Raw genomic sequence first — 27996 nt, 5'->3', positions numbered from 1 at the left:
GCACCAAATATACAGACAAGCAGCAAGCAGCACCTCCTCGTGCTAGAGGTGTGTGGGTGAGTTGTGGGCTACAGAATAAACCAGCAGTCATTCCAAGAACTGTGGTGGGTGGACAAGACTAGCACAAGACAGGAAACTTCACTGAAGTAGTGAGGCACAAGATGATTTATCACTTACCACAGATCCCTCTGGCAGTATAGACAACTGTTAAGAATCTACCAGTAAAAACAGAGCAAGAAGATTGAAGAGATAAACCTGGCAAAGAGCCAGGAGACACAGGAAGAACTGGGATTCACTGAGCAAAGAGAAAAGCCAAAAAGGAAGTGTGATAGTGCAGGTGACAATTTAAGGAATAAAGAATGGAAGGGGGAAATAATCACAGGATATTACAAGGAGGCATTAACTGGGAATTGAGTGAACAAGTCAGCATAAAGACAGCTGGGGCAAGGAAATAAACTAGACCTGAAGTAGGACAGGAAGGAAATAAAATTTCAATATTTAACTCAGAGCTGGGAATCAGAATGACAAAGTTGAAAAATAACTAAGAACAGATGTGATATCTGAAGAACAAAGACTGAGTCAAGCTAAGGGAAGAAACAATATAAGGGATGCTGACTCACAGCAAGGCCACCACATATAGAAATAACCATAGGTAACTTCTGTCTATTTGCTTGCCTATTCCCTACATTAATAACTTAATTGAGGAAGTAGCTTCTGAACAACTGTAGTTTACAGCCACTGCTTTTAAGTATTAAGTAAATTGCCTGTGGTTTTCTCAGAAAAGTCTACACTGTTGGGTAGGTGCCAACACAACCAACCTCTTTCTATGCTCTAAGCCCACTTGACATCTGTGGATTTGTATCTTACAAGTCCTATAATCATGGTGCAATACTTACTCTGAAAGAGCAAGGCCTCTGAAATGTGAATGGCATTAAAAAAACATTATTTAGGTTGCTCTACATCATTTTATCCTTCAAACAACCTCTGAAAGTTAATGTGTCCACAGTAGATCACCACAGCTCAAAACAGATAAATATTTTTTATATATTCAGGAAATACATTTCAATAGAAATACAGAAGGCATTTGATACAATACAGAAAGAACTTTCCATAGTGCAGGGGATGACATCTCAAAAAGTTCATCATGCATTCCCTCAGAATGAGAATTAAAATTCACAGATTTTTTTTCATACACATGCTGAAGGTTCACATTTAGTTTCCTGCTGTTTCTCAGCCTATGATGTGGTGTCTTTACCAGCTGTGAAATTTAGCAAAATTGTTAATAACAATCAACTAAATACAAGCTTCAGTGCACAGGAACTGGAGAATACAGCATTAGACATTTTGGCAAGGACAGCTGGAAATCATTTTGCAGGAAGGTGAAGAGAAAAATATAATACTGTATATTAATTGATGCTGTTAGTGAACTTCAAAAGGAAAGTTTTACAGCTCTTTCTGGAGAATGAGCTCCCATCTTGGTAGATGCAGTAAAACCTCTCCTTCTCCCCTTTCTTTAGATTTCCAACATGTAGCACTAATATAATAATTGTCTTCTATTATAAAAGCATTATCTATGTTCTTTTGCAGTATTTTCTAAGCAATAGCAATTCTATCATAATTTCCTTCCCTTTTTAACCCAACCACAAACAATTGAAAACAAACTACTTACAGATACATTTCTCAAAGTGCCTGTATCTGTATTTTCTGCTCCCTTTGAAGGCTTTTCAAAATACTTCTGTATTAAACTCTCAAAGGAAGGAACTGTGTCGCTGGGGTTTATCAGCCACGCTGCAATCCTTGGATCTAACACGACACTACTAGCAACTACAAAAACAAGTTATTAAAAATACTTCCATTACCTCCCATACTGAAAAATAGCACTATAAAGATTTGCCCATCTTTCCTGCATGCACACATCATAAAAGGACAAGCATTTATTCTACAAAAATATTAAACATTGAATTTTCAGCTGTAACACATGGTTAATATCATGACTACACAGGAGGAAGTTCAGTATTGCATATTTTTGAAGAGTGTTGTTTTGTGAAGTTGGGGTGGATTTTTTCTCTTGGTTGATTTTTTCAAGTTTTCAAATAAAGTTAAACTCTTGGCTCCCTAGATTTACTGTAAAAACTTCCCTTTCTTACAACTGAAAAACTTCCAGCCGAAGGTTTTTTTTTTGTTTGTTTGTTTTTTAAGAGAGTCTCCCTCTGGTTCAGTTTTCTTGTTGTTGTTGTTAACTTGACTGATATCCACAAAATTGCTATTGGGGGTCAAGGAGAGATTTACTTCCTTGCAATCAGACCAAGATTGTTAATGTACATATGAATTCACATATGGGTGTACAATGCACTGCTGCCAAAACTCAGAACCTTTTGTCTTTCAGCATCATATGTGCTTACAATGCAGCCTCATGTTCACATAGAGGGACAGGATGGGCCAAGCCCAGTGCTGTTTCACTTTCCTTTGAACTACAATCTCAGTATGCGTCCTGCAGTTCTAGAAAGAATAGGAGAAACTAGTAACTAGACTGCTTTGTGATGTATTCAAAGATAAACCTAAGTATTCTCTTCAGTAAGACCTAAGTAAGTTCAAATGATGACCTACAGGTACATTTATAGAGAACTCCATGCTACACAACCTCACATGCTCAGTTACCTGGAAGTAAATTTCATGTCCATAATGAAAGTTACAGCTACAGGACTACTCTAAAGAGAATTTTAGGGGTTTTGTTTGTTTTTTCATGGCAGAAGTAACGTGTGACGAAGCATCAAGTTTCAAAGTTTGAAAGCTCAGACAAGAATTATTTTGGTTACTAGAAATTTCAGATTCAAATCCCATGGATCAGGTAGGATATAACCTAACAAGTACTTCCTGTGTGAACAAGTTATAAAACTGTCACTATTGCCAGTCTCATAGCAGCATTACTCTTCCCATCTTTTCCATTCCCAGTGCTGGTTTTTGTACAGATCTTCACACCACATTTTAAATAATCATCAGTTTATTGTGATTTACTGAAACTTTTCAGATGCTGAACACAAGCTGATGATTCTCCATAGAGAGAACCCTTCCTGAAAGGTCATGTGTACTTTTGTACTTCACTCAGCAGTGATTTGATATATGGAGCCAAAAAAACCTGAACATCCCCCCTGCCCCAAAATAAAGGACATATTTATATCTTATTCCTATTGTTTGTAGTTGCATTAAAATCCACAGAGAAGAGTCTTACTTGTTTCTGTCAAAAGAACATGGGCCCATTCAAGTGATTTCCTAATTCAGACAACCATGAGCATTTCTGGGATTTATTTTAGCCCTCCCTTTGAGCAGAGGAAGTTTTTTTCAAGAGAATATGTAGCAGTTTGACCTTTTCAGTTCTAGTCAGGACTGTGTTGAGAGCTTTTGTTTCCACTGGAAGCTATCCTTAAGTTACTCAATGATTTAATTCCTACTCTGAGAAGAAATACATTACCTTGACATGCCAAGTCTCTGGTCACAACCTCTCCCAAGAAGGGTGTTCTTTTTCAGGGTACTGAACTCTGTTTTCCACCAATTTAGTTATTTCTACACTTAGAGATTTTAACAGAAACACCAATAGTGCAGAGATTACATGATGAGATCATAAATTCAATACTTGCCTTGCTTCCAGCTGATTTCATTACCATAAACTTGAAGTAGAGTCCTCAGGAAATCTTTTGCATTGAAGCAAATTATTGGAACTTTGCACTGTAGCATTTGAAACAACACTTGCCTGCACAGAAGTTGTTCATTAACACACACTATACTGCTCTGAGATTGACTAAATCTATTTACTTTTTTCTTTTAATTAGCACCTAATATTAAACAGTTAACCCAAGACATTTCCTTATTACTATAAGAACAGAATACTGCATTTGAATATTAAATTCTCAATTCAGTAATATTCAAAGCTATGTTCTATAAGAAATTAAAACATGCTTTATCACATGTACAAAAAGAAAACAAATCCTTGTTTAACTCTTGAAGTGCAACCTTAATTCAAAACACAAACTGGCATCCCTGTAATACTTCAATATACTTCATGTATACATACATTACTTCATGTAATACTTCAGTATACTTCATTGTATACTTCAGTACTTCAAAATAAGATCACAGAGGCTAAACTGATGTAGCATTATAAAACACTGATTTAAAATTACTAGACAATCTAAATTGTCATAACTGTCATGTGTTAATATGCTATCTAAAACCAAAATGCTTCATCTTTGTCATGTATTTTTATAATTCTTGAAAATGTCTGTAATTCCCTCATTGATTATATTTTAATAGATATAACCAACTACATATATATTAGTATATAGATTTACCAATTATGTGTGTCATTTTTTAATAAATTGCATTTTGGGCAATACAGAAAAATAAGTTTTTTATAAAGCATTTTTGATGGTATGAGACCACAACTCCAAGGGTTTGGACATACTAGAAATCACACAGATCACAAGGTATTGCTGTATGCATTACAGATCCATTCTTAAACAAGTGCACTATTCTTACATTAAGTAATTACCCATAGGTTTCATCTAAATGCTAATACTCTTAATCAACTTACCAAATTTTTACTGTTTATATGTATATGCTTTACTGATATGTTTTTCTATCAGCTATATTCAGGCTGATAACATGTTATTAAACTACTTGTGTAACCCCAATATGATAACTGGAAAAGCAAAGCCATGACTTGCTTCAAGCCCTGATTTCAAGCAGTGGAAGAGATGCAACAAAGAACCAGCTCCCACATCTTGAAATTAATGTTTTGTAATTTAAAAATCCAAATTCAGCAGTTTACAATAAGATAGCTATTACTGAAAGTCATAAAATATTCTGATGTTGTTTTAACATGCTAGAGTATTACATCTAGGAATCAGATTCAGTTCTCATTTCCCCGTTTTTGGGATATGATTTTCAAGCTAATAGGAATAAAAATGGACTTTGGTTATAATAACTGGAAGTTTGAAACATAGCCCAATTTTTGTTAAAATTTAGTGCAAGTATTAGGCAGATACATAAAGCCTTTGCTTCCAAAATTATACTGTATTATTACTGAATATTAATAAAACTTCATTTGGAATGTCAAAAGCCATTAAAAAAAGTGTGCTAAAAAAGATTTTAAATATTAACAAAGCTCAGAAAGGGTGTTTATCACAATAATGTCCATCAAAAATGTACTAGCCAAGAAATGCAGTTCAGGAAATGGAAGATAAAATACAAGAAAGATAAACCTGGACAAAACATAGTCTTTGGTGCTGTCCAGCTTTAACTGCTCATAAATGATTTGCAGGTGAATGTAAACAGCTCCTACAAGAATCCCAACCTAATTCTGCCAGAGCTGCAGTCAGTGACATGCTGAGCCCAAAGGAATTGTCTATTCTTATTTGGTTTCTATTAGCCCAGACTTGATACAGAACTAACAGAGCCAAAATGAAATTCAACAAGCCTGACATATAAGGAGATTAGGCCTGTGCCAAGTAACCAACATCATTACTGCTGAAAGCATGTGTCAAGCAAAACAGTATTCTTTCTTATATACTCTCACCAAGAAAATTTCTTGTGAGCCTGTTCTTGTTCCCAGAGAGATGACTGTTCAGTTTTTAAATAAATTAATTCATCATTTTCATTAGCAGCATTCCAAGTATAGTCAGTTGAAGTGTGAATGGGAGGACAAGGCTGATCAGTCTGATTCTTCACCAGCACAACAAGTCCTTTAACTGATGAGGTAGAGGCCTGTTAAGCATAATTACAATAGTTTTTCCTCTGACAGATTTTGTGCAGTCCTATAAAGAAAAATTCCCAAAAATTTTACAATATGAAACCTATATGTACACTACAGTTACTGCATACACCATTGACAGAGTAGAGGAGCATGCAAGTGTTTCAGCCTTGAAACAAAAATCCCAGTGGTCTCCTTTTCTCCAAGTTTTACTTGGTAGTTTAAAATAAAATGTAATCTGTACATTTTGGAACATCGTACACAAAATGAGCATGGGTTTGTGAATATCAGTCACATGCACATTCAAATGCTTCTACAGAACTGACTCTAACAAAACCCATCCTTCACTAACCTGCTCCGAGTTGAGCTGTGAAGAACCATCTTGAAATATCATAGTAGTTACAAATGCTGCTGCCTGTTCTATAGTTGCAAGCAGTTCACTTTTTTCTTCACATGCTAAACTGCTGATATCACGAGGACACTTTCCAGAAGACTTTACTTGTTCAGGAGTACAGCTGTATCTTCTTTCATGTGAGAACATGTAGGTATTTACAAGCAATCTTCTTGTTTTCTCTGAACAAGATGTAGACACATTCTGCTTTCTTTTAAGAGGAATAACTATTTTCTTTTCCCCATCCTTCAGGTTTTTTCCTTCTACTGAAAGACTCCTTTCTCGATATCCCCATTTTGGGAAACATGAATCCTGGTAACAACTCAATATTTTGGTATCTTGACAGCCAAGTATTTTATCCTTATACACTGTCCTGACTATCTGACCAGCAGCTCTTTTTTCAGGGCTGACAGTTGCTTTTAATATTCTGGAATCTGGAATTCTGGCAATTCTGGAATCACAATCCATCTGGGAAAATTAGAAATTTTTAGCAAACCAATTATTTGACATATTAGGAGAAACTGAAAATTGCATGAAGTTAATTTAGATAAGCTTTCAAGAAAGCAAAATTCTATGAAAAACTTGGGTGAATTATTACTGAATATTAATAAAACTTCATTTGAAATGTCAAAAGCCATTAAAAAAAGTGGGTGAATGTGGCAATCTCACTTCTGATCAATCTGTCATAAAAGACCAACTTGCTGTGAAAAGGGAACAGAAGTTGGGTCCAGACTCTCACAGGCAAATATAGACCAAGTGTAAAATAAGACAGAGGAAGCTATCTGAACTATGACTGTACAAAATATATAATGATAAAGCTTGTTATTAAATAACTAGTCTATAACTTCAAACCTGTTACAAAAAAACTTTTAGTGGTTTTCAATTGTACAAAATGCTTGCCTTTTCATTTCTCAGATGTGCATCCTTATCACCTAGTATATTTTCCTTTGTCTTCTCTATACCTTTAAAAAAGAAGAAACAATTTACAATACAAACGAATCTTCAAGCAGTCCATATAACTTAGGTTTCATACAGGGTTAATTACTGACACTTATACCAAACATGAAAGAACTCTTAAGAAATTTCCCTCAACAACCATTTATCAGGTTTGTATTCATGCTTAAAAGGGTGCTGCAGATTCCAAAATATGCATATGAGAAAGACTGCACTGTCACCATTAAGAAAAAAATTACTTAAAATTCACTATAAAGGAAAAAAACATTTTCCATGGTATTCAGAGGAAGCATTACTATAATTCCATAACTATGTGAATTTCCCTCTTTCAAGAAAACACATTTGGTCATAGTAAAGCTATGGTATGAGCATGAAGGAAAATAAAAAGAAAAATCCAAACTCTAGAAATTTAACACAGCATAACTGTTTTCTTGGAATTTGGCAGCAGTGTTCCACAAAACCTTTGTTCTATAAAGCATTACTTGTATTTGAGTTTAGTATATCATGTTCTATAAACCTACCATGTTTCACCTGCAGGGGATAATTTTTTCACATTGTTCATCTTGCAACAGAACAGGCATTTTAAGACCAGGTAAGAGAAAGCAAGGAGAATTCAGACCTGACAAACTGACAGGAAAATAAGGTGACACCAGTCCCATGAGGAGCAGGCCAGCCACCAATGCTGGGTCTGACACAGAGCACAGCACAGCTGGGAGTCTGGGCCCTCACTGAACTGCAGAGACCTTGAGCCCATGGCTCTGAAAGCACAAATGCTGCAGTTCCAAGAAGGCTTTGCAAATGCACCTCAGACTCACAATCATGGCAAGTGAAACCATTAAGACACAGGTTTTTTTCTGCCCTAACACTGTCCTCAAGTCCCAACAAGCGGAGAAGCAAGTGAAGCCTGGAATGAAGGAGCCAGGGGTAACAGGTTAGCAATAATTCTCTCAGTAGCCACAGAAAGAGGAACAGGGAAAAAGAGAACTCCCCTGAAGTGCAGGTCTCTCCAGAGTTTACAATTAGTCAGGATTCCTTTATGTCTCGATTATCTTACTGCCCAGCCAAAAGACACCACACAGGCAAAGCATGTATTTTGTTCCCCCACACTGAAGTACAACATCAAACTGCTGCTGTCAGCTATGAATTTGCATTACCAGCAGCAAGATACTTTTTGAACCAACAGTGGTGTTGACCAATGTCAAAGCATAAAGTGATCTATTCCTATTTACTAGAACTGTTTTAAAAAAACGTGTCTGGGCAAATCAACAGAAGAATTTCTACAGAAGAAAATAAGCTTATTTCTGCATGTTGGTGTAAGGGTATAACCAGGCATTTAGCTCCAGCTCAAACTTCCTAAACCTAGGCTGTCAGAACAGCCAATATGGCACAGCTGTGTTTATAGCTTCAAACATTTTACCTTTGGTTTTCTCAACACTTTCTACAATAATGAGATAATAAATTAAGAACTATAGTATCTGAGTTCAGTGCTTTTAATTGTTTCACAGCTAGACACTTCTCACAAATCCAACCCCCAGAGAAGACAATGAGGATTACATTTCTTTCCTCCAGCACACAATAATCTGTATGACAGGTATTGAAGAGATCTGCAACTTGCTGAATTATGGCAAAGTATCACCAGATGGCAGCAGAAACCCATCCTTGCCTTCCAGCTCCTCGAGGCTTGATGGAAAGATTAGAGCTCCACTGCCAGGATAACCACAGAATTTCACCTAGGTCAACATTGCAGATATCTGCTCTGCTCTGAGCCAAATATTTACCTTCTAAAGACAAACATTTTTTTCCATTAAGTAGAATTAAAAATTTAAAAATCTATCTATAAAATACATTTCAATGTAGTCTGAAACAGACCAATTAACATCAGAAGTTTGCAGTGGGTTTTGGTTTTTTAAGAGAGTCAAACTTCTTCTTTACAGACACACACTAAAGCTGTATGTGTATGTATATATATACGTGTGTGTGTGTGTATATATATATATGTATATATATATATACACACACATACACGAATATCTATGTACAGGAAATGACAAGATAGCAAGAGAAGTAAAATATCAAACAGGCTAAAAGCAGATCAAATTTTCTTTAAAATCGTCTGGGTTTTGGCCTCAGATGTACCATATACAATGTAACATTTTAAAATTAACTCATTCCATGTTTCTTTAAATGTGTATCACTGATTTACCAGTCTCCACTGTCCAATACTTTACTTAATGAAGAGCCTGAACCTTAATATAGAACAGCAGCTGTAAAAACCATGATGTACACCAGAAAAAATGCTAGATTTAAAGACCATTGATAAGATAATACTCCAGGATCTAGTTCTCAGGAGAAAATAGACAACTGAAATTAAGCAAAACTCCTCTACTTCCTTCCAGAGCTACATTCAACCATGACTGCACCTTCCCAAACCTCCCTGGTATCCACAATGTTCTAGATTTGCTGAGGCACTTTTAACATTACCTAATTTGTTCTCTCACTGGTACCCTTGTTCACTCTTCCCCCTAGAATTTCACAAGGAGCACACTGCTAATGAATGTGCTTTAAGGGCAGACATGAGTCTGAGGACCTCAGAGGTTTCCTGTTAAGTTCCTTTAGTGATCTTTAAATATCTAGTCCAGAGTCAAGTTAACGTATGCATCTAATTTATGACATTGTAGTACTTAAGTAACAGTTTGAAATTCCCCTATAATTCTGTACCACATAGCAGGAACAGAAAGAGAAAAAATTAAATTGGTGGTATCATTCTCTCGCATAGTATTATTGAATTGGAAAAGCCACAGCAAATGTCACAGTTACAGCTTAAAATTCTTTTTTTAAACCTGAAAACCTAAAGTTTCACCTTTTCCTCTATTTAAAAACAGGGACTAAAGGTTTGATATTGCTGTGTTTCAGTTCTTCAACACAAAAACACAAATAGGCAATATTTACTCACTTTGGTTATTTTCTCTATTTGTCTGAACTTCTACAGGAATACACTGCAAAGCTGTCATAATCCTCTGAGCAATATCAGATAAAGGCACTTTAGAAACCTCACATCCTATGTAGTGCTCCATTTTTAAGATTAAACCTAAACACAGAACACATATTATGAATTAATCAGGGTCATGAGTAATCCTCACTTATATTCTGTTGAAATTAAAGACAAAATATAGTGAATATGTTTAGTCATTCATTCTCAATGGAAAATTACATTTTCTCCCAGACATACCTATTAGTACTATATTGGAAATAAAAATATAATAATTCATAAAAACTAACTTCTTTGAAATAGTGTTTTAATATACTGATTAAAAAATCAGGACTCCCCTAAGTACAGCTAACTTGTACTAAAAAAAAAAAAATCTGACAAATAAAACAAGACGTATGTATGTCTGAGATACTTCCCCTCACCCCCGCATTTTTAAACTTGTCTGTATCTAGCACGTGCATAAATTTACTGCTACTAGTGGATTTTATCAGGAAAAACACAACTAACTTTCAAGTAATTGCCAAAATTAAACCATCAGAAGACTAAAGAAACAAACATTACTATCACAATATACAGCCACTAGTTATGTGCTGTTTGAGAAAATACTTATCATAGTAGTATGATACTCTCTCAAATTTTGTATAATTCATGCATTCAAATACTGCTATATATTGGTAACTTTCAAATAGCTACTACAATTAGTCAATTTAAAAAACTGGTCAGCAACATCTACAGCATCTACAAGCTTTGACCCCAGCTACTGTTACTATAAATGTTATCCTTTTCTGAAAAGGAGCTGGTTTTCCAGCTGACCTGTCCATATTCTGTAATACCTACAAAATACTTAAACAATCCCTAGGTAAAACACACACTGGAGAATCACAAGGAACAGTGTCCACACTGTGAATTCTTGCTGCTTTACAGTTAGACCAGAAGAACATGTAAAGCTTGACACAAACACAAGAGAAACATCCAACACTTTTAAAAAATACTTAAAGGATCCAAGCTGTACAAATCGATGACTCTAACCAAAACCTGCTGTTGACTCAATTACTCCTACACAAGTGGGTAACTGGAGTTCCATTACTCTGGTCTTCTCCCACTAGGTCCAGTGCATGAGCAGACTGTCAAACTTAACCATCAGCAAACAACAGTTCCTCTGCCTACATAGAAATACTTTTCTTGGCTCAAGACCACAGGTACATTGCAACTTTTAATACTCACAAGGGAAAATATTTGCATCCAATTCGAAGAGGAACATCCATCACACTGCATTAGCACTGGTTATATCTACCTAGTTCTAATTAGTAACCATATGAAGGAAAGGGTGAGAGGTGGAATGGGTTTCTTTTCCCTGACATTCCAGGAGTCAGAAGTACAATCCTTCCCCACACTCAACTTCTCCTAACTTCTGTAACTAAGAGCAACACTACTTTCCTACACTGGGTTAAAGTGCTCCCTGACTTCTCAGGCTGGAAAGCAACAGGCACAACCCCAGGGGCAGATCAAAATGAGAACCCATCAGACTAAATATAAACAAGACACCATGCTTGAGAATAGGCCTAGAAAAACCCACACAGATATTCACCATAGATATTAACCACACTGAACTGAATAGATGGAGTTTGGCATTTAATAATAAACACAAAGTATAGAGTTAAACAGCATGAAATCCAGACATAAAGACACCCAGCCAGTAAGCTAAAAAAATTGCACATTTTAAAATAAGTTATAATGACATAGAAGTTAAAAGCCTGCCATCAAAATAGTTTTAAGACTACTGTTACTGAATTTAAACTAATATACTAACCTTCATCAATATGTACAGTGCTTGAAAACAAGCACAGCTGATCCCATTGAAATATAAAAGACTGGAAGTTATCATACCATAAAAGCCCATTTAGTTCCATTGGTATATTAGGAGGCTATATAAAAATTTGATAAACAGGCTAACAATGCACATGAAAGCACAAGTATGAAAACATCAGCACTCTGAATTGAAATGCCTATCATTATAAATTATAAGGCAAACTCAGAAGTACAAAAGATAAATTTAAAATTCTTGTTCATTGACAAGCCCAGTGTAAGTATGGACTGGTTTCAATGGAGAAGATAGGCCATAAGTTAACTAAGATACTGGAATGGTCTTAAAAAAGATGGTCTTGGTAGTTAAATTCTGCTACTCCAACACATTTCTAACAAAACCAAGTCTTCCAAGAACAACTGTAAGGGAAACAATCATAGAATATCTGCTGCCTTTGAGAGCTCTTCTCTTCACTATGAATACATTACATTCTTGCTTCAAAATCGGGAATGTCTTCTCCACATTTATTTTGAAGTTCAGTCAAAAGTTCTTAGCATGCAAAAATATTTAACTCGAGGGTATGACACATTCCTATTGATGGAATGCTGTGTGCAGCAGAAATGAACACACAGGCCAGCAGAAGAGCAGTCTGAAAGTACTTCTTGAAATAACTGACAGTTACTTCATATCCAAGAGTTCTGACAAAACTGAGATTGAATTCAGTGGGCAGAAGCCATAAAGCAGCACAATCTCAGCTGGTAACAGTGGCACTTAAGATTCACTGCAGTGACAGGTAAGTGTCAGCCTTGACAACCTAATGCTTATTATTCCATAAACTCACAGACAGTTTACATTAACATTTTCCTTTCTTAAGAGTACATTACTGCAGTTTAGACATTAATAACTCCACTGGTTGTGAAATTCTTGTCTTCCAGACCACTGGCTTTAGCCTGAGACTGCTGCTCAAGCTTCTCCACCATCTCTTTCAAGTGCTCTTCATCTTTGAAAAAATACACATACAAGTCTCTTTCCATCTGAAGCAGTCTATTGGACTCTAAAGAGCTTCTCTTCAACTTCAGATCAGCAACCAGATCCTTAAGGAGATTATTTAGTTCATCTAAATCCACTTCCAGTTGGTGAAACTGCTCAGTAAGTTCCTAACAAAAAATAAAAGACAAAAAATTATTACTTTTCTATTGTTTATACATTAGCTGAACTAGAAATAAAAAAGATTTTTTGCTTCAGGAAGCCACTTGTTTGTAATCAAAAAGTAATCACAAGAGAAATAATGATAATAAAGGTTTCCATTCCATTTATGTAATTTTTGAGCTCCATGTAACAGAACTCATATTGTATTATACAAATGTAATTTAATTTACTTGTTGACCAGATGAGTTAAGACCATAAGAATCTGAACCTGACCTAGAGAGATGAGTCACACATTTATTCCCTTATTTATTTATTTATTCACACATTATTCCCTTATTAAAGAAATTGCTTTTCTTGAGAAACAGTAGCAGTAGAACGAGACATCATATTTTAAGAAGTAACTTCAATCAATAGAAAGGTATTTGATTTAAAAATGTGCAATCCCTAAATACAGACTGTTCCAATTACAGTCTCATTTTTAAATACAAACTGTTCTATACATTGCAAATTCATTTGACAGATGAATGTTAAATATATTTTATGTAATTAACCAGGAAAGTATTATATAACAGAAGATTTCCCTTGATGCATTTTTGAGGCATCTACAAGGATTTTAAAACTATAAGGTCCATTTAACAAGCCCTGTTACCATTGAAAAGATGTTCTAAACACAACACCTGAGGGCTGTTAGCAGGATTGTCCTATAACAACTGTCCCTCAAAATTCTGGTATTTTTATTTTGTCCAAATGACCCACCCATGGCCAGGCTTTTAAGGGGCCAAACTGCATTATTGGGGTCTTGGAGGTAACAGGGAAGGAAAGTCCTTATGAAATGAAGAGCAACTGGAATGAGTTTTCCAGTGACACCCTATCCAGACAAAGAATCTCCCACACCACAAGCTTACAGAATACAGGACTGCACATGCCTTTGAAAGAAATTCAGTTAGATGCAACAGTTTGCTCAGAAATCAGAAAGTTATTACCTGCCAGTGTTTACAAAAATCCAACATTTGCCAAAAACAATGCAAATGTTCAGCATCCAGCATCTGGATGTTAATAAATTTGTTGATGCTAAGTGGGGACAGTTTGCATGTTTAGAGCCTTCCCAGGATACTTTATCAGTAAAAAAACATGACACACAAGGTAGTAATTTGAAAAAAGTCATTAAGGGCTTACCGGACTCCGGAGCTGTATCTGATTTGTGCCACAGTAGAGAGCACCATGAAGGGCATCCATATCCCTTTCTAGGTTGGCCAAAAGGAGAGACTGCTCTTGAGCAGATGCTGCCAGCTGATCTTGTACTGCAGCACAGTCCTGCTTTAACTTCTGAGCCATCTGTTCCAGACTTTTGTACGTTTTAAACAATTGTTGTTTTTTACTTCCTCCTTCCAGGAGCTGATACAGCCTGTAACAAGTGAAGTTAGACACACATATATTTTAACTTTCCTAAGCACTCTAACATCCTTAGTTAAGAGAACATGTCTGTGTTGAGAAGTCAGAGGACAAGTAAGGTAAGTACTGCTGAGGGCACTTTTACAACACTGCTGTATCTCCCACTGACTGCAGGATTCCATCTGTATATAGCAGTAATTAATTAGAATCCAAAATATTTCAGAATCAAATTAGCAGCAATAAAATACTGAAATAACAGTTAGTAAGTACATCATGAATGCAAACAGAAGTTGACAGTGTGCTTTTGCCAACTATTTCAACACTTCAAAGGCTGCAAAATAAGATTGGTTTTTTTAAAGTGCTGAATGAAAGCAGACTTCAACAGCCAATGAGAAATAAGAACAATCTTTGTAACATTTTCAAGCTTACTGAAGTATTTCCTGTTTTCTGTCTATGAAGAGACTGCTAAGAAATTCTCCAATTAGCTATAAGTCATGCAAAAGATAGCATTACACACTATAGCAAACTGTCCCCTACACTGCATCAGGAATGGGCCTAATATAATTACAGACCACATTACATAGTCCAAATGTTGCTACCACCTCTGCATAACAAAATCTTCAGGAGCTGATCCCTAATATAAAATCAGACTGGCTTTATTAAGAGCAAGAACTGTATTTCAGAAGTAACTGAATATATTTCAAGTGTCTTCTATTTACAAACCCTATAAGGCTTTTAATTTTTTCAACCTCCCTTACCTCTTCAAAATAAAAGCACCAGAAATATTCAGTGATTTGGAGACTTTACAATAAGCCTGAACAAAGCTGACACAAACACACAATAGGAGTAAAATTAATGCCACCTAATTCTTCCAGTTATTCATTGTGCCAAACCATAGTCAGGTATCAGTTATTTTAAAAAAGCAAACACTTAAAGCACCATTCTGAAGAAGGAGGAAAAATCTGAGAGCAACAAACCTATAATTATACAATATATCTCATCAGAAGATTTAGTCTAGATGGAAGAGCAGCATAGCACACATCCTTAACTGTGCCACCTGAACTTTAAATGGTGAAAAACCAGACTCCTAGATGGGTGCCAGGACACTCAAACGAGATGGCAAATGAAGCAGTAAAAATGAGCTAAACAGGTCATAGTCCGAAGGAGTCATTCCTCCCTCCTGCCACACGGGGGGTTTTGCCGGCTCAGCCGATCAGGCCCTGCACACAACCTGGGAAATCACTGCTATTAACATCTGTATCTCTAGAGTATCAGGAGGTGCTAGAAAAGACAGGCTTGGGTTTAAACACTCTTCATGTTACAGATATTAATTAGGGATGCTTCACAAATATTAAAAAGACTGATAATTGAACAGTTTTTCCTCAGGCAAACCTGAAAAGAGTTTCAAAGGAGAAGGAGGAAAAAAGTTTGAAGGCTTCAGTTCCTGAAAATTCAAAATTCTAATTAGCTACAGCAAGTAAGAACTTTGCAGCAGGCAAGGCTTACCTTGCCTGAGCCTGCATCTCCCCAATATTATTTCAAAGAAGTCCAAGTTCAACAGTGACTATAATACTTACCTGCAAGATAAACCATCCTCTGAACTAATAGTGCTCCTTGGCTTTGCCTGTTCAGTTCGTTCAGCTATCACCTGTAGTCTCTGCTGCAACTCATCCGTGCTTTGTTTCAGAGATTCTACCAAATTCTCAATCTGGCAGCTGATCTCCTGGTGTTTCTTCATCTCCATTTCACAGCCCAGCTGAATAAGTTCAAATGATGTTTTCTGTCTTATCAAATGCCTGCCTACTTTATCTTGAATTGCAGCATAAGAGTCCTGCCGAGCAATTTGGTGATCCAAGTATTCTTTCACCACTGGTGTAGTCAGAAGTTGTGCATTCTTCTTAAGAAGGGGAAACAGCTCTTCATTATTTATCTGAGCTATATCTTGTTTAACTGCTGAAATTTCAGCACTTAAACTAGATATTTGAGCATCAACATTTTCCTGTTGTCCAATATCCTGCATAAAACAAAATATTTGTGAATTTCTTCATGGTTCCCAAACATTTCTTCAGTTCATGTAAAATTCATGTATTTATATTACATTTAGCTACAAAATTAAATGAAAATTCCACAACTAGTTTTACAGAATTTTACAAAATAATGCAAATATAGATGAACAAAGTAGATAATAAATATATTTCAGTATAAATTTTATTTTATCACAGGGTCAGGAAACAGTTTATTGTGTTAATAATAACAGAGCAGCATTTTACCTAGCACCTATTTCAAGCATGTCTAACTGAAATCTCACAGGCAAACAATTTTTTATATATAGCTGGATGATCAACACTGCTGGCAGAATCAATCTTTTTCAAATTACCCTAATCAATCAACTCCTATATACTAGTCATCCATAAATGAAAATATACAATCTGACATGATGCCTCAAGTTATTCCACAACTGGCATAAGAATACTTTTCCTTTCATTATAATTTCTTCACTAATTCCACTAGCCACATCTGCCTGTCACTCACTTGTTGAGAGACTTCTGGGGTCTCAACTATCAGATCCATTAATTTGGTACAAATACTTGAGTTTCCAGAGTCAGTGAACTAAAACTTTTTAAGCTTATTCTACACAATAAAAACAGGAATACATTTATCATATTGGCCACCAGATACCACAAAATTGCAATCAAAGCTAAGACTATGTTTATTGTACGTAGAGCCAGTTTTAACTTGAAAATTCAAAGTTATACTAAACTAGAAAATACTACACATCTTAGGATTTTAAAGGTAGCAATGCTGGAAAGTAGAATTAAAGGTACTGTACCACACTGAAGAATTTCTACCTATGGAAACTGAAGTTATTTCACAAGAGCAGTTTTGTGAGCAAGACTAAAACTTCATAAAAGTGCAATTTCACAACATAAAAATAACTGAAATAAGTCAGCAATTACTTTCACTAGATCCAGTGGAACTTGCCTGTCTGCTTAAAACTCCAGTACCTTCCATCACCTTTCATGCCTTACCTTGTCCGAGGACTGCAGCAGGCTCTCTGCACACTTGAGAACTGAATTCATGCCCTCCACTTGAGCTTGCAGCTGAATTCTCTGGTTCTGACCACAAATATATGCTGCCTGGAGCCTGGCTATCTCTTTCCACTCTTCACAGACTTCATCAGCCTCATCAAAAGGGACTTGCTTGATGAAATCTTCAAGTTGAAAGGTGCATTCATCTGAATTTTCAGCGCTTCCAGATGCACCTTTATAAAAATACTTTATGTGTGATGCAAGTGCTGTAGTGCTTTCTTCTTCCACAGACAAATATTTGTCCAAAGAAAGTTTGGAAAAAAACACTGGATGTGTATCCGACCCTTGCTCTGAATCTGAAGCAGTGAAGAAAGAGGCAAATTTTTTCACTGCAGCTATAAGAGACTGCAGCTCATTGTCAAGCTTCTTATTTGCTGCAGTAAACATTTCCAGTCCTTCTTTCCAATTCCTACATGCTTCTTCTTCTCTGCTTTGGAATGTTTGTAACACATGGCTGTTTGTAGTAACCATCAGTTGAAGCTTATTAAGCCGATGAATCTGAAGGTTTTTTAACTTCTGAAGAGTCTGAAGCTCATCCTCTAATTTCTTCACTTCCTCTTCTTCCCTGTCCTCCTCCTGGCTACTGTTCGTTGAACCCATGGGCTCCAAGGTTTTAAGGACTTCATCCAGTGCATTTCCTTCCAAAACAGGCTTATCTCGGAGAAGATTATGAAAATCCTGCAGTTCTTCTTCAGATACCACATTCTTCTCATTTATGTTTCCACAAAACCACTCCAAAAATGATTTGTCTTCCAAAGACTCAAACATCCAGTCAAAATCTTCTCCATTAAGCTCATCAGCCTTTGGATATCCAATTTTTTTAAGAGTTTCCACAAAATCCTTTCCACAGCTCATGATGGCAATATTTTTGTCATCAGAAAAGATCCAAACACATGAAAAAATCTGGGGTATTATTCCAGCTTTATTTTTTTGCCATTTAAAATGAATAATCAGTATTTTAATAAAGAGTCTGTATAGGAAAAAGGAAGTGTCAGATCACAAAAAAAAAACCAAACCCCAAACCCTGAACGCTGTTTTGGATTAAAGTGGCTATTCAAAGACTAGAAACCTATTTTAACTTCAGATATCTTTATATATTTTGTTGATCAAATCAGGGCATATTTTTGTATCAATTACAGCCCAGACCATTGCAAGCACTTATGTTTTTCCTTAATTCATATAAGCTTATTATACAGCATTATTAATTTAAAAGCAACAGGTGTTAATACTAAGGAATTAATTGGCCTGCAAATCTGATTTTACTTACACATTTTTCTGCACATTCATTTAAAAAGCCACCCACAATTATTTCAAATCTTTCAAAATGATCAGGGTTTTCAGTTTGTTCTAAAAACAAAACTACAGTGACATTACACTGCACTTCAAGATCTTGACTATAAGGGTTTTTTACCTCAACAGCAAGCAGAATCTGGTCTTCTAAACCTTTGTTTTAAAGTTTCCTCTGAAAACGGAACAAGAAATACTTTAACATATAAATACCTCAACATAAAACTGCAGGTTATTTTATCAATAATAAAAAAATAAAATTAAGACCAGTGTAAAAATACTCTTGTGTAAATGGTCACAACTTACAAGAAAAGGCAGTTTGCTGCTTTTCTGTTCCCCAGCAGACAAACAATCAGCTTTGGGATTGTAAAGCACAGACAGAAGCAAAGGATATGGGATCAACAGTCAGGAGGCCTGGTCTACAATACTCTGGTAATACTAAGGGATGTTTTTCTAGTTTGATATTACTTAATTTGTTTCCAAAACATACACGTCACCAGAGAACCCCGCTCCGGAGCGCTGAACAAGTAATGCCATTCCTCCAATGTTCCCCATGTGTCTGACTTCGCCCAGAGACTGCAGGTGACACAGAATATTGTGAGAGTTTCTTGTCACAGGGCAGCGCCCCGAGCGTCCTCTGCCCTCCGTGCTTAAAAGGGACATTTTAATATTCCTAAAAATATATAAACATGGGTGCCAAGCGGATGCTGGCACACTCTTTTAAGTGGTGCGCACTGATAAGGAGTAATGGCCATAAACTAAAACACAAGTTTGACTTTAGCATGAGGAAGAACTTCACGTTGAGGGTGGCGGGCACTGGAACAGGCTGCCCAGAGAGGTGAAATCTCCGTCTCTAGAGACATTCCAAAACAACCTGGACGCGTTCCTGGGTAACCTGCTCCAGGTGACCCTGCAGGGGGTTGGACTCGATGGTCTCCAAAAGTCCCTTCCAACCTTACTGATTCTGTGAAATAATGGGCCACCACGGCACTGTCACTGCCACTGCCACCCAACACCACAAACAACAACTCCGCAGTTCTGAGGGAGCACTCGCCATGCCCGAACCCGCACGGGCCCCTCAAGGGCCACGCCCCGCCCCGGGGCAGCCGCTGCCTCCGGCCACACGGCGACCCCGGCCGGGAGGAGAGGCCGGAGGGGAGCGGGGGCTGAACCCGTCCCGCCAGAGCGAGCCCGAGCCCGCAGCACAGCCCCGTACTCACCCCAGCGCTCTGCTCTGCCGCAGCGGCGGCTCCAGGGGAGGGGAGCGAGGCGGGAAATGGCGGGAAAGCTGAAGGGAGCCTCGGGGAGGGCTGAGGGAATGGGGCGGGAAGGCGGAGGGGACGCTAAGGGAGGGCTGAGAGGAGGCTTGGGGAGGGTAAGGGGCGGAGGCGGCGGGAAGGCCGAGGGAGGAGTGAAAGGAGACTCAGGGGAGGCTCAGGGGAGGCTCGGGGAGCGCCCACAGCTCGAACCGCCCGCCGCGCGCGCGGTGCCCCCGCCCTGCCCCGCCCACCGCGCTTGCGCGCGCGCGCGCGCCTGCTCCGCCCACGGGGCCCCCGCGCACGCGCGCAGCGTTCCTCTCTGCGGTGACGTCACGTGGGCGGGGCTGGGCCGGCCGGGCCGCTCTTCCCCTCAGGGCGGTCGGCGGGGACTTGGCGGCTTCGTCCCGTCCCCTCAGGCCTGTCCCCTCGCGCCCGTCCCTTCAGCTCTCCGCGGCTCTCGCTCCCCGTTTCCCCTGCCCAGCACACGGGAGGGGGAGGATGGAGAAGACCTGCGGGCAGTCGATGTCGCCCAGCTGTGACCGCTATGCCCAGCAGCTTCCCTGAAGCCCAGACAGGGCTGGCGGGGGGCACTTCGCCATCCGTACCCAATGTTGCTGTATTGATGATTTTCACCCCTGCTTAGTCGTTTTGGTAATTCATGGGCTTTATGTCCTTGGATTTGCCTGGTGCCTTTTTGAACGTGCTGACACCTAACTTCACAAGGCAACATCCCAGAACATCACTAAGTTCTCCTTGAAAAGGCACTTTCCTCATCGTTTTACAGTTCTCTCTAAAACCCATCAAATGATTCCTGGCACTAGCATTTCAGAATTTGGTCACAGCCACCTCTACATGTACCTTCATGGCAATTTACCAACCACCACAGCATTTTAATTCAGCTTTATCCTCTCCAGCTGGGAGAGTCCCAAAATTTGGCCTCTGTAGAGCCAGTGCTCCATTCCCTTCACTGTTCCCAACATCTTCCTCTGAACCTTTTACAGCATCGCTGTGCCTTGCTCAGGGTGTAGAGACGAGACTGCACGGAGTCCTCAGGACACGGCTGTACCAAGGTTTTCTACAGAATCCTCATTTCCAGTGCCTTCCTTACAATGCTCACAGTTTTCTTGGCTTTTGGCTGCTGCTGCCCATAAAGTTACCAAAAACCTCTCAACATAGATTCTGGGACCTCTGCATTGCAAAGGCTGGTTCTGAGATCAGCATTGTGTAAGCTTGTCACTAACGCTCTGAGCATCCTTTATCAGCCACTCCTCGAGTTTAGCTGTCTTCACTTCCTCTTTACATTTCACATGCCACGTTTTCCTGGGTTTCCCCATGTGCCTTGCAATAGCCTCCTTACATTTCTCACTGAGTCATCATGCAAGGGGAGGAGGTCTATGCCACATTTTTCTATTTATGTCAGACATTTTACCTTGGCTTCTAGAGCTATATTTTTAAGCCTTTTGGATGTTTGCAGGTTTCTTGGTTTAGAACTGCTCATTTAGGGCTTTTTTTTTTTTTTTTTTTTTTTTTTTTTGGCATTTTTTCCCATTTTTGCATAGGTCATTTTCTTAAAATTGAGTATCTCTTTGCTTTATTTGTCTTGCATTCATCTTAGTGTTAAGTTTAATTATATTGTAGTTGCTACTATTGAGCAGCTCACCCACTAATAGCTCTTGAATTAGAATCTCTGCACTGCTGAAGACTAAATTCAGAATGACATTTCTTTTTGTGGTTCATAAGGCCAGTTATTCTAAAAAGAAATAATTTATTGTATCCAGAAATGTTATCTCTACATTTCACCCTGATGGAGCATTGAGCCAGTCTGTATGTGGGTGGTTGAGCCCTCCCACTACTTGTCCTAAATGTGCAGCTTCTCTAATCTCACTTAATGCAATTGTTGAAATGAACCAACACAGGGAAATGAGCAGTCTTGCAGTTTAGCACAGCTAAGGCAAGCTCAGTTTAGGTTTTCTTCATCAAAATCAGCACCTGTATCACTTGCAAAGAGCAGAGTGTTGATTTCTGGTATAATGTAGTCCATGCAAGGTTTTAGACTAAACCCTGACCTGGCAGTGAGTTCTCATGGGCAAAAAGAACTGTAGTGTTTAATTCCTCCCCATCAGATTAAGCCTGATCTGCAGCTGCAATATAGCCTGGCTGAAGTTTTCAAATCATCTTGCAGATAGTGTGCATTGTGTCTGACAGGGAAGGAACAAAAGCATTCACCGGCTCATTTCATAATGCCCTTGCTGTTTCAGTTCAGTCAGTTACTTGCACCAAAGTCAACTTCTCCTACAGTGGTATTTTGCAGACTTGTGCTTCAGAGTGTTGTGGTTTGGGGTTTTGGGTTTCTTTTTTAAATATCAGTGTTACTCATGTTAAAAATGCTTGCATAAAAGCAAATTTTAAACACCTAGAAAAATTCCTAAAATTCTGCTGTCCAAATCAGCTCTGCCAATGAAGTCCACAAATACATCTGATGAAAGTTTGCCCATCTTTTGTCTGTCAAATTGTGTGCCTGGATTGCTGCAACTCAGTTCATTTCCTTCAGTTCCCTGTGTGACTGGTTCCTCTCCCTCTCTCCAGACTCACACAGCTATGATGTTCCACCTCCTTTGTGGCCTTTCCCAAAACCTACGTCCCTATCTGTTTATCTAGGAAAGCAACACTACATGCTCATTCTGTAGTAGGTTTGGAGTTATGTCCATGCTGGCCAGAGGCCACCTCTTGAAAACAGGGAAGAACTCAATTTGGCAGGAAATTATTTCTTTTTCTTTCTACCCAGACATGGAATTTCCATGCAAGTTTTCAACATGGATTATTAATCGCAGGCTCCATTCTATCTCTGCATTGTTACATTTGGTGAAAATTAGCCAGAAGGTTCAGAAGTTATCAAGGAAAGGAGGAGGGGAACAGATGGACAAAAGAGGAGTTGACAGACAGCATGATCTCATAATCCCCGCTGGCACTGGAATTCAGGCTAGAATTGAAATATTTCAGGTCAGAACACTGTGCACTTAAAATTCTCAATTTGGAAGAACAAGCCTCTAAAGAGAAACAAATTTTCATTTGTTAGACCATCGATCAGTTCTTAGGGCAGAGGTTAAACAACAGCCTTCCACAAACATATTGTTAAAATTTCTGACAGCCCTTTTCCCCACCCAACCCCAGACCCATGTGCTTCAGCGTTTGCTTTTGCAGCTCCTTTTAGGTCAAGATTGTTTTCCTCTGATTCATTTTGTTTTTTGGTTGTGTTCAGTCAAAATACAATTAAGGCTTACCTTACCCTTTTTTTCCATTCTAGGAGCAGTTGTTTTGCATCTGTTTCCTAGAACTGGAGAGGCTGCTTAGATAGCATATTGCCTTTACAAGCCATTTTATGGCAAATTCCAGCAGTTCAAGGCATAAACATTTCTGGAAGGATGTCTGCAAGTTCTGCAGTATTCCATCCATACCATGTTGTGTTTGTTCCACTGCAAAATATGACATCATTGTGCCTGACACCTCCGAGAGGAGCTCTCGGTTACCCCTGGTCTGAGACTGTAACAAACAGCCAAGGAGAGCAGTGCCACCACACAGGCATTGCAGCTGCCCAGTCTAAACCCTCCCACTGGGATACATCTGTCACATGGAAAACTCAAAGTCGTTTGCTTGTTACTGCTTTAGGGTTTTGTTTTGGTTGTGGTTTGGTTTTTGGAATAAAAATCAGCACAGAGGAGGCAAGGAAGTAGGCTTTTAGCTGGTGAACTGTAACTGTACAGAAGCTTTTTGATTTTTCCTCATACTGCACATCTGCTCACAGCAGCAGGATTGCAAAGGTCCCTGCTGCAGATTGTTGGAGCAACAAGCGCTCTTTGGAAACACCCTGTCCTAAAATGTAATTCATTGCTTTAAGCAAATTTTTATTCTGGATTGAGCACAACTTTTGAAGTGCCATGTGAACTTTTACTATAAGAAAGTCAGAAGACAGGAATTTGGCACCAGCTTGCTTTCTTTGCCAAGTGCACGTATCTTCTCTCCAGAGGAATGGTAGATTTCATTCTGAGACCTTGTATTCCCAGAAAAGCAGGTCAGAGTGATTAGTTTCCTTCAGCTTCCTTCAGTACCATGAATATACAAGAAGCTCCTACACGTTTGGGCTACCACTCTTAACATATTTAAACATATAATGCACAACTTTTCCTAGAAAATTGTTTGTTTACTCTCCTGACCCTGTTTTGAATGAAAACCCCAATCTTCATCCTGACAGGCAAGGCGAGCTTCTGGATGTTTAGTATTAAATTTGAAACATCCATTATTAGTGAAATGAGGGAACTTATTTTTCTTATAAACAAATGGTATGATATGGCAAATGTCATAAGCAAAGCTGTACAGATCATAAACTGTACAGGATTTACAAAAATAGTGCTACCACATTTATAATTTTATTTTTTTTTTTCCCAATGGAATTCTTGTGCTGAGAAAACTGGTGCTGTTACAAAGTACAGCACTGCTAAATATTTATTATAGTTATTTTTTCTCTTGGAAGATTAATTTATAATAATTTATTAAGTGTTAGATTGTATTTCATGTTTATTTTGTGATAATGTTAATTTCAAAGAAAACTGTGATAGAAAAATTAGTTTACTATGCTTTGCACATGAGTATCTTACTGGTTCAGCAGCTCAGCTTGTTCAAATCAAATAGAAACATATCAACTAGCTACTGGCCATGATTTCAATGTGAAACTACTATTTCTGTATTTTTAAGATATCACTGTATTTAAGACCAACATGCATTGCAAACTGGAACACAAACCAGGGGATGTCACACACTGCAGCTGAGAGTAAACAATGTAATTCACAGAAGGATTTCAGCTCCGTCCCTCCTCTCATCTCTCATTGCTAAAATGGCTCGATTTTGGCTGCACATCACTTGTGATGTGACTTTCATATTTGACAAAATAAACATGCAGAACTTGTAGGCTGCCTTTTAATGCTTTTTTCCCTGTCTTGTACGGAGCTGAAATGATTTCAAGTATAATTACTTAGAACAGACACTAATGCATTTCAATTTGCACTTTCAAACAGGTTAGTTTGTTTTCAGAAATGTAATAGTGGAAATTTATACAGCAGTCATGGTTAGACTCAAGTAAGATTAATGACTCTTGAGGTTTCAATGGGCCAGTGTGTGTTAAAGACCTCAAAGTAGCACCCCAATCTACATACCATGCTATTAATTTGAATTGCTAAAACTCTGGGAGCTCCTTATGAAGTAGCTGACATGAAATAAGCTGACATGTAGATTTGCAATATGTAAAGAACTGCAAAGAGAAGAAACACTGTACACAAAAAACAAGTGATGAAAGTTAAAAAGAAATCTGAGTAACACAACAAAAAGGTATAAAAATTTGTATTTATATTATGACGAGATAATGATACAACACAATACTCTGTGTGCTACAGAATGTAGCAAGCACCATGTACGTGTGTACAAATGAATCTGTATAATACAGTAAAATGCATCTCACAGACTATGAACCATTCCTTTGGCTCTGGGACCCAGAGGCTCTGGCACAGAACCCACTCACTAACACCTTTAGGTAACAATTTTACCAGTAAGCAGCAGAAGGCTCTCAGTCAGTGCTTCACCTGCACCAACATTTTATCTTAAGCATCCATACTGCACAGACCCTTCCAATGCCATAAATCCTGTGTAACCAGATTATGCCTCTCGTGCAAAATGAAAAAAGGAGTTCTGAACTTGGAGCACCTTCACTCTGCTTTGCCAACAGGCTAGTCTCTGGCTGGCCATGCCTCCCCAGGAATCCTTTCCTGGAATTATTTACAATACTTCAGGTGAGAGAACAGCCAAGGTGACCAAATGGTCTTTTCTGTTTCATATATCCCCTGCATTTTAATTCTGAGTAGCTAGAGAACACACTTGGATGTTTTCTTTGCAGCTACCAATTAACAACAGTGCATTTAGACAGTCACTTTAGCAAATTGGCTTGTCTCATTGCTGGCAAAATTAATTTCTGATGTGTTTGTCCCATTAGTATTTGTAGGGCGTACAACTCTTCCTTAAAGGGTTCCTGAAGGGTTTCAATTATTCTTCTATCAATTTTGGAAAGTTAATGGATTAAGTATCAGCATTGTTACTGGCTCATACCACACATAACAAATGGCCTCTACCATTTAAAAACAAGTTTAACAGATTTATGAAGGAGTAATTTGTTTTGAAGACATTCCTTTACCAGCAGCATCATAAAAAGAAATGTATAAAATTAATAATACTTAATTAACAGCTGTGATGATGTGGTTCTTTTCAAAAATGTGTTTCTTTCCACATGGCTGATCTACAAGGATGAAAAATTTCACCACTAATTACCAGTCTGCCAAAAAGTTGGTAAAATGGTGAAATAATCACTTGTCCAGAAGCAGAGACTGCTGTAAGTACCTCCAGGAAAAGCTCAGAGCAGGTCTGCAGGCAGAGTCCACATTCATAACTTCGCCTCTTCCTTTTGCCCAGTTCTCCTCTTTTGGCATTTTAAGTTCATCCACTAAAATGGGTTTTGCAAAGTGTACAGTCAGATCTCAGAATACTGGTATTTATCACTGTAATTTATTTGTAGATCAGTGAGTAACTTTTTTTCTACTAGTATTATTATATGCATGTGGTATAGTTGAACCCATATTCATCCATGTCAAAAAAATAACACAATTGAAGTCAGAGTCTTAATTCTGGAAGTTAAATCAAGTTGGACGTGTTAGATTTTAAGTCGTTTTTTTCAGCTCCAAATCTTATACTAATAAATTAGAATTGAAACTCATCTATAAACACCACATGGAAAACTGTCCCTCTCATGGATTTTTGGGAGGCATTTTATTCTGTTTTAACCTGCTAAAAATTAATCTGAACCAAGTTTGTTGTTTGCAGAAGACAATACATGATCCAGTCTCTGGTTAATAATGTGCTGCAGAGCTTCTACTGCCAAACCTGCTCTTTTCAGAAGATAAATAAATCAGCTGCAATGGGCCTGGCAGGGTACAAGCTGGGCATAGAGAATGGATGGGAAGGAGGATTCATCCTCTGAATTGCAGAGGAGAATATGCAGAAAGAACGAACAATTTTAGGCTGTTTTTCTGTGCCTCCCTCTGGTGATGCCAGAGTGCAGGCACAGAGCTGGGTAAGAACTAATCCAGGAGCAATGCAGAGGCGTCTATCCTCCGACACCTGCGTGTTGCAAGGGAAAGCCCTTCCTTTCTCCTCCCCCAGGAAACAGGCCAAACCTCTGCATCTCCAGAAAAAGAACTTGGTGATGACTTCATCTCTCCAGAGCCCCTTCCACAGGGAAGAAGAGCTAGCAGCCCTGTAATCTTGTCCCTGCTCCTTTTCCGATGCGGTGACTGCAGAGGAAATGGATGAACTGAGCAGTGGCACCTCCTCGCCTGCTAAAAGCACGGTCATGACAACACGGCAGAGCTGCCAAGGAGGGGGCAGGATTTAATCTTGCAGCAGTTCACTTTTTTTTTGCAAAAAGCAGTTTGCTTTTTGCACTGTGGGCACAGGTACGCTTGTGCACACGCACGGGGCACACACACAAGTGCTCAGCTGAGAAAAAATAGTACAAATAACACTGTTTGCATCCCAAGGTGCTGTGGCCACAGGCAGTGCTGCCCTGGCTGCTCAGCAGCAGGTTCTGAAGGAATGTCAGAGCCCCATGGGACTGCAGCTCTGCTGCTGGGGACAGCCCAGTCCCCAAACCTGACCCTAGAACTGCTGGGCCATTGCCTCTAATGGGGCTGCTGCTGGCCGGGGGCTGTGCCTGAAAATTCCACCTTAAATTGGGCTGTGCTTGAAGGAGAATGACACAGGCAGTATGGTGTCATTTTTCTTTACCAGCGTTAATAGCTCCCAGCTGTAATAACTGAAAAAAGTAAAAACAAATAAGCCC

The 27996-nt window shown here is 38.5% G+C and overlaps 2 protein-coding genes across 4 annotated transcripts in view; both read right to left on the bottom strand.

Annotated features, from left to right (window-relative positions):
* The window catches only part of POLN (DNA polymerase nu), an 85183-nt gene extending 74963 nt beyond the window's left edge, over positions 1-10220 (bottom strand). Inside the window, exons 1-6 of the mRNA XM_056490545.1 lie at positions 10045-10220; positions 7027-7099; positions 6099-6564; positions 5573-5760; positions 3636-3748; positions 1670-1824 (exon numbers count right to left, since the gene is read on the bottom strand). Coding sequence (XP_056346520.1) covers positions 1670-1824; positions 3636-3748; positions 5573-5760; positions 6099-6564; positions 7027-7099; positions 10045-10165 — 1116 coding nt within the window. The 5' untranslated portion in view covers positions 10166-10220. The remainder of the gene's footprint in view (positions 1-1669; positions 1825-3635; positions 3749-5572; positions 5761-6098; positions 6565-7026; positions 7100-10044) is intronic.
* Positions 10221-11695: 1475 nt separating this feature from the next.
* On the bottom strand, positions 11696-20314 carry HAUS3 (HAUS augmin like complex subunit 3). 3 transcript variants are annotated; one of them, XM_056490543.1, is made up of 6 exons: positions 20022-20314; positions 18926-18976; positions 17455-18484; positions 16003-16439; positions 14210-14438; positions 11696-13041 (listed from the first exon to the last, which is right to left on the bottom strand). In XM_056490543.1, exons 3-6 carry the CDS (start codon positions 18367-18369, stop codon positions 12775-12777), a joined length of 1848 nt encoding a protein of 615 aa, XP_056346518.1. In that variant the 5' UTR covers positions 18370-18484; positions 18926-18976; positions 20022-20314; the 3' UTR covers positions 11696-12774. The 3 variants fall into 3 exon arrangements, with proteins under 3 accessions (XP_056346518.1, XP_056346519.1, XP_056346517.1); XM_056490544.1 differs by having other exon boundaries at positions 17455-19377; positions 20022-20244; XM_056490542.1 differs by having other exon boundaries at positions 17455-20314.
* Positions 20315-27996: the final 7682 nt, after the last annotated feature.

The sequence above is a fragment of the Oenanthe melanoleuca genome, chromosome 4 (genome assembly GCF_029582105.1).
Source record: "Oenanthe melanoleuca isolate GR-GAL-2019-014 chromosome 4, OMel1.0, whole genome shotgun sequence".
NCBI lineage: Eukaryota > Metazoa > Chordata > Aves > Passeriformes > Muscicapidae > Oenanthe > Oenanthe melanoleuca.
The sequence above is the reverse complement of the archived record's forward strand: the minus strand, read 5'-3'. Positions and strand labels throughout refer to the sequence as shown.

Bases quoted from the DNA above. Each gene is read 5' to 3' on its own strand.
- HAUS3 (XM_056490542.1), bottom strand. From the start codon at position 18,369: ATGAGCTGTGGAAAGGATTTTGTGGAAACTCTTAAAAAAATTGGATAT. The intron at 16,440-17,454 runs GTAAGGCATGAA...TGTTTTATGCAG, and splicing joins TGCTGCAGTCCTCGGACAAG to GATATTGGACAACAGGAAAA. The intron at 13,042-14,209 runs GTAAGCCCTTAA...ATTTTTTGTTAG, and splicing joins AGATACAGCTCCGGAGTCCG to GAACTTACTGAGCAGTTTCA.